The sequence below is a fragment of the Dermacentor albipictus genome, chromosome 1 (genome assembly GCF_038994185.2).
Source record: "Dermacentor albipictus isolate Rhodes 1998 colony chromosome 1, USDA_Dalb.pri_finalv2, whole genome shotgun sequence".
In the NCBI taxonomy this organism is placed as follows: Eukaryota; Metazoa; Arthropoda; class Arachnida; order Ixodida; family Ixodidae; genus Dermacentor; species Dermacentor albipictus.
In genome coordinates, this window is record NC_091821.1 from 204,353,064 (window position 1) to 204,365,585 (window position 12,522).

General features: G+C 45.9%; 1 protein-coding gene across 1 annotated transcript; it reads right to left on the reverse strand.

Moving 5' to 3' along the window:
• Positions 1-856: 856 nt before the first annotated feature.
• LOC135896921 (protein rhomboid-like) lies at positions 857-10,267 on the reverse strand. The gene is made up of 2 exons (XM_065425436.2): positions 10,218-10,267; positions 857-1,605 (listed from the first exon to the last, which is right to left on the reverse strand). The coding sequence occupies exons 1-2, from the start codon at positions 10,258-10,260 to the stop codon at positions 1,373-1,375; spliced, it is 276 nt and encodes a 91-aa protein (XP_065281508.1). The 5' UTR covers positions 10,261-10,267; the 3' UTR covers positions 857-1,372.
• Between the last annotated feature and the right edge of the window lie 2,255 nt (positions 10,268-12,522).

Below are 12,522 nucleotides of genomic sequence, written 5' to 3' on the forward strand. Positions count from 1 at the left end.
CACACATGGCGGAACACATACATGCACACTAGTCCAGAACGGTACTGCAGGATGTGAAACAAGGGTTCACAAAGTTTGTGTCCTTGCTTGCAATGGCTACTCATTCTCACGAAATGCGGAGTACCACTCGATCTTCCCATGCAGTTCGAAGAGGGTCCTTTCTTTTTCAGTGTTGTCAACAAAGCGCACCACACACTTCACGCTCTAGGAAAAGCATTCACTTTGTTCGCTTTCGTTTGCACACCCTGTACACAGCAGTCGCACACACAGACACATTTGGAGTACTGTAAACAAAAGTCCCAGCTGCTTGTCTTGTAGCTGCCAGATGTTGAAAAGAAGGTCTCCGTCGATCTCTGAGGAGCTTCAACACACGTTCGTACGACGACTCCTTTTTCTTTCTTTTTTTTTCGTGGCAGGATTTGAGCTGCGAGCAGACATGCGGCAGTACTGTTTTTCTTGGCAGTGGGCTTGTATTTCGAACTCATCGGCTTGTCACAGTTGCTCGCTATAGCTCCAGAAGTCTTGCATGCTATTTGTGCGGCAGTGTGTGCTGTTGCATTCAGAGGCGGTGCTTTTACAGTGCTTTATCTGTCGGGTTAGTGAACCCACCGGAAATGGTAGGCTTACTAAAGCCACTGGAAATGGTAAAAGCAGTTCATTGACTCTTTGGTTTAGAGCTTTTTTTTTTAAATATGTTTCAATGTTGGTGGCAGTCTAGAAAAGGCCTGCACACACGCATTCTATGCATTCGGAAATTCTTTGTTGCCATTCAATCGATTTAAAGCATGTTCTTCTCTGGCTATACTGCGCTTTGACACGAGTCCACAAGCTACGACACATGGTCTACACCCTGCTGCTTGTGTTTCTGTTGCATGCTTGTGGAAAGCCTCGGAAAGCATCAACAGCACGCCTCTTCCATATCTTGTTTCTTTGCACGAGTCACTGGAACACAGCAAAGTCCACTAAAAAGTCCTCACGGTGTTTTCACAAATTTCTTTGGTTTGTTCTGTGGTCATACATTTGTTTAAAACAAAGGCAACTTCGAGTCTGCCACCCTTGTCTGTCGTTGACTTGCAAAGGAATCTTCAACTCTGGCCTGTAAGGAAGCAGTATCTTGCTGATTCTCAAAGTTTTGCTTCCACATATAAAACAGGCAGACACTTTTCTTGTGCTGACTCAGTGTTGCTAGCCATAGCATGTCGTCTTTTAGCGTATCAGTTCCAACCTCACACCATTTAAGCACAATTTAGAGTTGACTTGATGTCAACGCTCCTCCACCAGCAAGCGCAAACTGCACCAACACGGTGGTCGCTCACAAGCTGTCGCAGTAGTTGCAAGACGCTAAAGACCCATTTGCTCTCACTTCAGGCGCTCAGTAATTGAAGATGTTGAAGAGCACGGCGAAGAGGGTACAGGCCGCGTAGACGCCTAGCGCCACCCACCAGAGCAGCTGTTCATGCAGTTTCTGCTCAAAGTTCTTGAGCACCAGCAGGCCGATGGTGAGGCCCGCCAGTGCACCGGTCAGGTGTGCCACGTACGATACTGGCGGCCCATGAGGCTCGGCGGCGTACTGGTCGTAGACCGCGAAGCCCACGTCGGCGGAGGCTGCGCAGAGCAAAGCAGAAACAACACTTCACCATGAAACTTTCAGCGTCTTTGTCTCATGTGAAATGCCACATTTGCTGCTTTAAATGATTGAATCTCCATGTTAAGTGCACTATCTTGGTTCACATTTGCTTGCTTCCGTTATGCCTGTTTAGTAATTTGTCCACGAACTGCTTTTAGAGTCACCTGCCCTGTTCTCAACTAATCCTATGGAAACAGGAGGTCCTTCTGAACGTTTTCACTTTGAGGCCTCCTTCCGTACCCACCTATATACCAAGACACTTACATATCTTTATGGCGTCATAACAGATGTCGAAAACTTGAACAACACAACCACTTTAGAATTGCTAAAAATTAAATTATGGGGTTTTACGTGCCAAAACCACGTTCTGATTATCAGGCACGCCTTAGTGGAGGACTTCGGAAATTTTTACCACCTGGGGTTTATGTGCACCTAAATCTAAGTACACTGGTGTTCTCGCATTTCGCCTCCATCGAAATGGGCCGCCGTGGCCGGGATTAGATCCCGCGACCTCGTGCTCAGCAGCCCAACACCACACTTTAGAATTGTACACTATGAACACCACAACGCCTTTTGTCACATAAGTGATGCAGTGCACATTCTTGTCTTAAAGAGGCTTAACGATTAAAGCAGTTGTTTTAGGTTGGTGAAGCATTCTTTGGTTCAGTTCATTTGGCACAACAACGATGGCTACAGCGGATAAAAAGGCAAGCGTTTCCTTCTTGGACTTTAAAATGTCATTGATATGAGATTTCTGAGCCGTAGACAGGTGTTCAGACGTTAACTTGAATTTGGCCTAGTGCTGTGCAGAATGTGGTCCCTCTTTAACTATAGACTGCCATTTAGTCTCGCGCAGATGCAATCAAAGACTGTACGTGATGTCTTGGGGAGTTAGTAGGGATTCAAAATGGCGTTGCGATTACTCCACCCCCATCCACTTTCTGATTTTTTATCTTTTCTGTCTTATCAAATGTTGATGCAATGAAAGGCTGATAATTTGATTGTCGTAGAAGCGAAATAAAACAATTCAGCTTGACTTATTATCTCTTTAGTGTATCTGTAAAAGACAATGTGAAATCGCAGTAGCTTAAGAGGAAGCTTTACCTCGGGTGCTCCTATCTACATAGATGTAAAAGGAGAATTCGTTTTTCTTGGCAACCACTCCACCAAACTTGATGTTGTTGCATTTAAAACAAAAACTTAAAATCTAGTGACTGTTGGTCTCGAATTTTTTATTTAGGTCGTCAATATTTCTTTAAAAATTGGCAAATATCGCACATTTTCAGAAAACAAACTATCAAGCTTAAAACTGTAACTTAGCAACGAAAAATGATATCACAATTCTGTGGTTTGTGTCTAATAGTACATCTAAAGCGGACGAAATTGATATGTTACCACATGAATCTAAAGAAACTTATTAATTTGAAAATACAGTTTTTGCAGAACCCTCGTACACAACGTAACAAATTCATGTAAGATATACATTTACATATCAACTTTGTTCACTTTGAATGATCTAACGGATGCCATATACAGAACCGCGATATCCGTTCTTCACGCAGAGATATCGCTTTGTAAACTTCGTGCTTCTATCTTTTCCCGAACTTAGAAATTTTTTAAAATTCTTTTAACAAAATTCAGGCACTAAATCTGACATCCGACTATAACATCACTAGAATTTAACTTTCTCCCTCAAATGCAACAAATTTCATTAAAATTTGTCAAAGGGTTATCTCAGGAAAGTACTTCTTAGTTATACATGTATTTGAATAGTCCATGTCAGAGTTGGGCTTGAGCTAAAAGCTTCCTCTTAAGAAGCGGCTCTGGTTCAGGGTTAAAAATGGTTTCACTACTGAAATGCATGCTGAATGCAGAAATGCTTTTCCTGGGGAACTGCTGAACAGATTTCAATTAATTTTTTGCCTGTGAGTTTACTTTTATGAAATATTTCTGAAAGTAGGTAGCCTTGAAGAAAGATTCATGCCAAATTTAGATGCACACCAGGAAGAGATCAGTGTATCTCATAGATCTTACAAAGCGGACGAATATGGTATATAAGTTTACATTTTACCTGCAATCTCTGCATTGTCTATGGAAGTTTTACAAGAGCTCTTCAGAAATCAATAGTATCATTAAAGGAGTTTATGATATGGCAATTTTATCTGCTATATATAATGAACATGAAGAAAGAGGGTTAACCGAGGGGCCTGATATTCATTAGTGATATCATAAGAAGCCAACAATCAAAGACCAAGGATAACATAGGGGAAATTACTTGTACTTATTGAATTAAAGAAATGATAAATTAATGGCAATGAAAGCGGATGAAAAAATAACTTGCCGCAAGTGGGGAACGATCCCACGTCGTCGCATTACGCCTGCGATGCTCTAACCAATTACCCACTAACGAGCTTTGGGAGAGAGCCTTGGCCAGCTCCGACCTCGAGGATCAGCAACGGCTGATTGCGAGGGCCCAGGACGCGGCCCGAGCTCAAGGCATTCTGGAATGAGGACGCCTCTCCCTAGCTGCTTTACCTAATAAAAATGTTTATTCTCTCTCTCTCTCTCTAACCAATTGAGCTACCACAGCATGAGTGGTGGCGCTGGATAAAACCCTGAAGTTTACCTGTATTAGTTAAAACATAAATACTCAAGAAAGTAGATGCGGAAACGGCGGCGCAGTAGCTCAATTGTTAGAGCATTGCACACGTAATGCGAATACGTGGGATTGTACCCCCCCTGTGGCAAGTTGTTCTTTCATCCACTTTCATTGCCATTAATTTATCATTTCTTTAATTCAATAAGTAAGTACAAGTTACTTCCCCTATGTTATCCTTGGCGTCTTTGTTGGCTTCTACTTCTAGTGATATGACTGTGTGTGTATATATATATATATATATATATATATATATATATATATATATATATATATATATATATATATATATATATATATATATTGTGACGCAGCAGTAATCACGGCGTTTATTCCGCGTCAAAAGATTAGGCGAACCGACCACGCCCACAGCACGGAGCACACACGAGAACCAGCCCCACAAGCGATGATGAAGAAGAACCCCATATGAACCCCATATGATGATGATCGTGTACAGATGACAGAATATAGCTTATAAATTCCCACACTAATGTCCCCTCGCGCGAGAGCGGCCATCCTGGCCGCAATTCAAAGGGGCGGTGAACGTCTCGTGAAAGGCTTCATACGGGAAACGTGGACAATCTCAGCGGCGCGGCAGCGGCGGTCATTTGGAACAATAACTGGTTCCACGCGATAGTTCACTGGAGAAGTCTGCTCCAAGACTCTGTAGGGGCCGATGAAGCGAAGCTGAAACTTGTCACACAAGCCAGGAGTACGAACTGGTGTCCGGAGAAGCACTTCCTCGCCAGGGTGGAAGCACACGGCGCGATGAGAGGCGTCGTAATGCTGCTTGCGGTCCTGTTGCCGTGCTTCGGTGTTGATGCGGGCGAGCTGGCGACAGCGCAGAATGCGGGACACATATTCTTCGCAGGAGGAAGGACATTGATGGACAGTTGGCGCGAAGAAAGAGACGTCAAGACAGGTAGAGGGCGAACGACCATAGACAAGGTAGTATGGCGAGTAACCGGTCGTGCGTTGAACGGCGGTATTATATGCAAAGGTAACGAATGGTAAAATTGCGTCCCAGTTTCTGTGATCCGTGTCAATGTACATGGCTAACATGTCAGACAGCGTGCGATGAAATCGCTCTGTGAGGCCGTTGGTTTGCGGATGGTAACTGGAGGTAGTCTTGTGGGTGGTTCCGGAGGCTCTGAGTACTTCGTCTAGTAGTTGCGAGAGGAATGCTTTGCCACGGTCGCTCAGGAGGACGCGAGGAGCACCGTGACGCAGTATTAAGGATTGAAGTATGAATGCAGCAACTTCAGAGGCCGAGGCAGAAATCACACAAGTTGTTTCGGCGTAGCGTGTCAAGTGATCAACGGCTGTCACAATCCATCGTTTACCGGTGAGAGTCACAGGAAGAGGGCCATATAGGTCAACTCCAACGACCTCAAATGGTTGCGACGGACAAGGAACCGGTTGCAGTTGTCCGCTTGGAGCTGATGTAGGGAGCTTTCGACGCTGACATAGAGCGCAGGAAGCGACATACCTCGCTACACTGGCGGACAATCCAGGCCAGTAGAAGCGCCCTTTGATGCGGTCATAGGTTTTCTGGAAACAAAGGTGACCAGCAGTCATGTCGTCGTGAGAAGCCTGCAGGACATGAGCACGTAGAGAGCGTGGCAGGACAGGAACCCTGCGTTGACCGTCAGGGTGATAGACATGACGGTATAGGACGCGTTTTTCAATCTTAAATTGCGTCAGCTGCCGACGAAGGCGGGCGTTAGGCGGGCGCGAAGCTCCTTGAAGGTGGTCTATGATGCGCCGACAGTAAGAGTCGGCAAGTTGATGAAATTGGAAGGATTTGTTGTCGTGTGGAGGCATCTCGTCGACAGTGGCCAACAAGAAAGCATCTGAGGAGGGATCGAGCGAAAGCTTGTCACGGATGGTAGTTGGAGCTCCATTGCATGGTGTCGTAGGAAGCGGACAGCGAGAAAGCGCGTCTGCATCTTGGTGTTTTTTCCCGCACTTGTAGGTAATGGTAAAGTCGTATTCTTGCAAACGAAGAATCCACCGACCAAGTCGTCCAGACAAGTTCTTCAGCGTCGAAAGCCAGCATAATGCATGATGGTCTGTAACGATCGTAAAGTGGCGGCCGTGAAGATAAGGTCGAAACTTCTGCACAGACCAAATGATAGCTAGACATTCCTGCTCCGTGATGGTGTAATTCTTTTCGGCGTTTGTCAGAGCGCGACTTGCGTATGCGACGACCCTCTCACCTAAAGTGTCGTCTCGCTGTAGGAGAATGCCACCAATTCCGTGACCACTAGCATCCGTATGCAGGAGGGTAGGAGCAGCTTCATCAAAATGGCGTAGGACCGGTTCAGATGTGAGAGCGCGCTTCAGATGGGTGAACGCAGATTCACATTCGGGAGACCACACAAAGGGAACATTAGAACCCAGTAATTTGTGCAGAGGTGACGCTATTGAGGCGAAGCCCCGTATGAATCGCCGAAAATAGGAAGCGAGGCCTAAGAAACTACGCAAATCTTTGGTCTTTTCGGGACGAGGGAAGTTCTGAACTGCGGAAACCTTGTCAGGATCAGGACGAATGCCATCTTTGCTCACAATGTGACCTAGAACTTTGATCGTCTTGCTGGCAAAATGGCATTTCTTGGTGTTTAGCTGAAGTCCAGCGTTGGCAAGGCACGTGAGAACTTCATCCAGACGTTGCAGGTGCTGAGAGAAGGTTGACGAGAAAACAACAATATCGTCCAGATAGCACAGGCAAGTCTTCCACTTTAGGCCACGAAGAACGGTGTCAATCATGCGCTCGAACGTTGCGGGCGCATTGCAGAGCCCGAATGGCATGACATTAAATTCGTACAGCCCATCTGGCGTTGAAAACGCTGTTTTCTCCTTATCGTCCTCATGCATAGGTATCTGCCAGTAGCCGGAACGCAGATCGATGCTGGAGAAGTACTCGGCACCCTGCAGGGAATCCAAGGCATCGTCTATTCGCGGCATAGGGTATACATCCTTGCGCGTAATCTTGTTAAGTGCTCGGTAGTCTACACAAAATCGAACAGAGCCGTCTTTTTTCCGAACCAAAACAACGGGGGAAGACCAAGGGCTAGCAGAGGGGCGTATTATGTTTCGTTGGAGCATGTCGGTGACGTTCTCGTCAATGACTTTCCTCTCGGCTAGCGATACGCGATATGGTCTACGGCGCACGATGGATGTACCATCTGTCTCTATCCGATGCGTCGTAATCGAAGTCTTTGCCAACGAAGTTGAATGCGCGTCAAAGGAAGCTTCATGTTTTTGGAGCAAAGCAAGCAATTGTTGTGACTGCGAAGGCGTCAGGTCGGAACTGATGGCAGCTGCAAGAGCTGAAGGAGATGCGGCTCGTCCGGTACAAGGACCTTCAGAAGAAGCTGGTTTAAAGGAAACAACAGATATAGACTCCGATTCAGTGGCGCAAGCCAATGTAGTGCCTTTAGGGATGAGAATCTTTTCGGATGTCGGGTTTGTAGCGTAGAGAAGTGCAGAGCCATGATCAAACCTAACCAGCCCTGATGCAAAGGCTATCCCTCTTGCAAGACAGCGTGTAGATGGCAATACGAGCACGTCGCCGCAGTCAATCACACCAGACGTGATAGTAACGATGCTTTGATGGCGAGGAGGTAACGCGGTATCTTCTGCAGCAAGGAAGTGAAGGGGTGCGGCATCTGCATGAAGTGAATAGGTCGTGTCGGTCATGTGGAGAACGCGTTGTCCACAGCAGATGGAGGCGGAGGCCGTAGAAAGAAAATCCCATCCCAATATGAGCTGCTGGGCACACGAACTTAGCACTGCAAATTGTACGTGATGTAGAAGTCCATCGATGGAAATACGAGCTGTGCACCAGGCGATAGGTCGAATGGAGGCCCCTTGAGCAGCGAGTAGCGTAGGTCCATCATAGGGGGTCATAACTTTCCGAAGTCGCGAACACAAATCACGGTGAATGACTGAAACACTAGCACCAGTGTCTATTAAAGCTTCTACTTGTACACCTTCTACAACAACCAATATCACATTGTACGGACGCGATGGAGGAATTTCTGTCCTGTCGTTCGATGCAGCTTTTCCTCCAAAAGCTGCATAATTCAGTTTTCCGGACGACGCTCAGCAAATTGAGAAGCAGGTCTCAGTGGGGACGTAGAGCGGCGAAGGGGTGACGGCGAGCGGCGTCTCGCAGGACGGTAAGCCGTCTCGGATGCTACAGTAGGCGATGGAGAGCGTCCGCGCGGTGGACCATAAGGACGGCGTTGGTCATGGAAGCTCCCTAGACGATGGAAAGTAGCTCCGGGCGAAAAGTCATCCCGTTCGTATACATCATATCCGCGACGCTCGTCTTGCTGGCGCTTGCGGCAAAAACGCGCTATGTGGCCACGATAGCCGCAGTAGTAGCAGATGGGACGAGGAGGACGCCACTGCGGATAGCTGGTTTGGGTAGGTGCGCTGGTAGTCATGGAAGCGATGTGAGCCGGTGTTGGGTTTGGAGGCATCGGTGGGACGATGACTGGAGTAGCTGCGGCTACTTGTGCGTACGTTGATGGGGCCCTAGGGGTTAGAGGGTCCGTGTACGCTGCACCAGCCATGGATGCCAATTCCTCCTTGATGACGTCTCGCAGATTGGTATCGGAGGCAGGAGAAGGCATAGGTCCCGCGGCTAAGCCAAGATACTGGAGCTCTTCTCGAATTATTGCGCGTATCATCGCTCTTAACGCAGGGTCGTCGGTGGTAGTGTTTGTAGTGGTGTCTGGCTGCAACCGTACTGATTCGAGTTCGTCAAGGCGCTGGCAAGTAGCGACGATATCAGTGACGGTAGCGGGGTTCTGGATGGCTAAAGCATTGAAAGCAATAGCTCCGATGCCTTTGAGGATGTGGCGAACCCTGTCTGATTCGGTCATCGCCGTGTTCACGCGTCGACAAAGAGCAAGCACATCCTCGATGTACGACGTATAAGATTCACCGGGCTGTTGCTTGCGAGTGTCGAGCGTCTTTTTTGCGAGGGCGGAACGAACAGCCGGTGTGCCGAAGATTTGGCGGAGCTGCTGTTTGAAAGCGCCCCAGTTCGTGAAATCAACCTCATGGTTGAAAAACCAAGTCTTCGCTACTCCTGTCAGATAAAAGGCGACGTGACGTAGCTTGGACGCATCGTCCCAACGGTTAGCCGAACTCACTCGGTCATAGTCGTCCAGCCAATCCTCGACGTCTTCGCCGCGAAGTCCAGCAAACAGATGCGGATCGCGCTGGTGCCCACTGACAACCCAATACGGAGAGGCTGGGGTAGCCGAGGCCGAGATGGTGGAAGTAGAAGTGCCTGTTGGCTCGTCCTGCGACATGCTGGCGGACAGCTGGCACAATCGGCGACCCGATCGAAGCTCCAGGAGGTTGAGAGGGGAGTCAGAGGACGGGGGACCGAAGAGCACACTCCACCACTTGTGACGCAGCAGTAATCACGGCGTTTATTCCGCGTCAAAAGATTAGGCGAACCGACCACGCCCACAGCACGGAGCACACACGAGAACCAGCCCCACAAGCGATGATGAAGAAGAACCCCATATGAACCCCATATGATGATGATCGTGTACAGATGACAGAATATAGCTTATAAATTCCCACAATATATATATATATATATATATATATATATATATATATATATATATATATATATATATATATATATATATATATATATATATATATATATATATATATATATTGCAATGTTACATGAATTGCGAAGCTTTCCAACGATTAACTTTTCACACAAGTTCAAAGCCTTAAAGACTTCATTTTTTCTGCACGCAAACATCCACAAAGACGAAAATAAACAACGCAAGAAGGAATTTAGGTTGCAAAAGAAATGAGCTTACAGCTGTCACTCTGACAGTGTTGCAAAAATACTGACTACAACTAAGCAAGAGCATCAGAGTTGCTCACCAATCAAGAATACGCCCACCAGCCTCACGAGACCGAACTGCATCTGGTTGTAATTCTCAAAAGAGAAAGAGGAGGCAAACCACAATTGCATTGTCAGCTTGAGCAGCTCAGAGGAATTGAACCATGTTCTAAGATGAGATAAGAAACTAATGGAAGGGACATAACGTAAAAGAGGAACATAAGCTTATCGCAACATCAGCTCGAGCTTGTACCAATGTAATGATAATAATCATGTTCTGAAAAAGGTATAATTATAAACTAATATTACCTACACATTTGTACAAGTGCAACTGATTTTGTCGTTTCAAATCAACACAAGTTATGATCGAATTTCTTGTTTTTTCTTATTTTATTTTTATGTATTTATTTCTACAAAAGGGCACCATCTGAATGTAGATTCTTACAGCAAGGCAGCTTTGTGGCCGAGGCGGTTACGTAGGAGGTTCAGGTAGGCAGAGCCGAGTTTGCGTCATGCAAACATGCGGCTGTAGTTAGTCATGAATTTTTCAATTCCTTAGTTAAGACGTCGCTCTAACGGCCATGCTATGGACCCTTTACATAATTAGGTAGTGCGCTTTCCTGAACTGCGCATTCGTCCAACTGGTGGCGGCACCAGATCATCGCTCAATCGGAAAACTAGCCGCTGACTGCGACACGCCGGGGCTTGAATCTTGCACGTTAATTCTCATCGCGAGAGCCTCGTCCCCAATTTTCCCGTCATAGTACGGGCAAACTCTTGCTCGTGAATAGTCGTTTGCAAAAAAAGAAAAAGAAAAAAAGTAACTACGCCGCCATTATCGGTCGGGCAAACTACCTCGCGGCAAACCTAACTTCTATACAACGATGACACTAAGTACTCGTACGTCCCCACGTGCCAAGCCTGTAGCACAATTTGCGCGCACTGCATGCTTCTGCCCGTTTTCAACTACGCAGCGTGACTGACGAAGAACGAACACGCAGTAACGTGGGTGCACATGTTAGTTAACTAAGGCACACACGCAGTTTACATCAATACGGTTATAGTAAAACACCAAACGCCGAAGTGGCGAAACAAGGTTTTGTTTAATACCGAAACGAAAACGCACCTAAAGCTTGCTTCACTGTTAAGCAACAATGTCGTGCGGCAGAGCACACACTTGCAAAATGAACTTACGCAATTATTGCTTCGCCGCTGAGCATAACTGCCATGCGGTGCAGCATACATTATTTTTTCTTTCATTACGTTGGTTACACAACGTAAAGTCGCACTGAAGACCTTGCGCACCTTATGCATCTTTCGTTCACAGTATCGCAGCAGACAAAAAAATAATGATAGCCTATTCAACGGACTGTCCTGTGCTTGGGAAGATTGAAGCACCATCCGCGACTGACCTTTTCTTTTTTTTCAGCCAGGGCGGGAGTTGTGGAATAGGAAATCCGCGTTCAATGACGTCATGGAGGTCACCATGTTAGATGATTACTATAAGTATGTTAACAATGGTGCGCACGTTCGTAATTCGCGCTTATATTCTTCCCTTCCTTAAATAAATAAATTTTAAAAAAGGTGCCAAGAAAGATATCTAGAGATGTTCGCCTCGAAGGTACAAATTCACTGACGTGCCCACAGTACCTGCTTTAATTCAAAAAGTAAATGTTATCTTGGATGGGTTTAAATGTAATACGTCATGATTTAAATACTGGATACGCAAGAATAGTAAACGCATAACCAAGCATAAGAATACAATTTATAATACAAACAGCTGATAATAAAAATGCTGAGATTAATAATTACAGAAAGGAAATATAACTGATTTCCGAAATCAATACAATTTAGTTTCGGTTTTGCAATACGAGGGTTAGGGTTCAAAAACTCGCTGTAACACCCAAACTAATTGTGATAGGGACATACTGTTTTTTGTAATATGTAGCTAAATGTTTAGGGTATCTTAAAATATATATAAAAAAACGAAAAATCAAATATTTGCAAAAAACTTACTTTTGAGTGTGGCCTCCCACCTTAAAGGCACGCACTTTCACCCGCTCTTAAATGAAATCGTGGTACGATACAATGAACACGTTACAGTCGTTGATGACTCTCTTAGCCACCATGTTTGTCTTTCAGCGGTATGGGGAAAAAGCAAAGCTGAACTCTGCTTTATTTAGGCCACTCTGCCAGCTTGTTACCTTAAAAATGGCACCGTTATTGCCTACCATAACTTTTGTTTTCCTAGTCATTTAGTTTTGAAGTGCAATAAGTGTGCTGGCGTCCTCCCCAGTTTTTGATGCTTTAACTCTTGCTCATGTCAATATCAACGAGCAATGATGT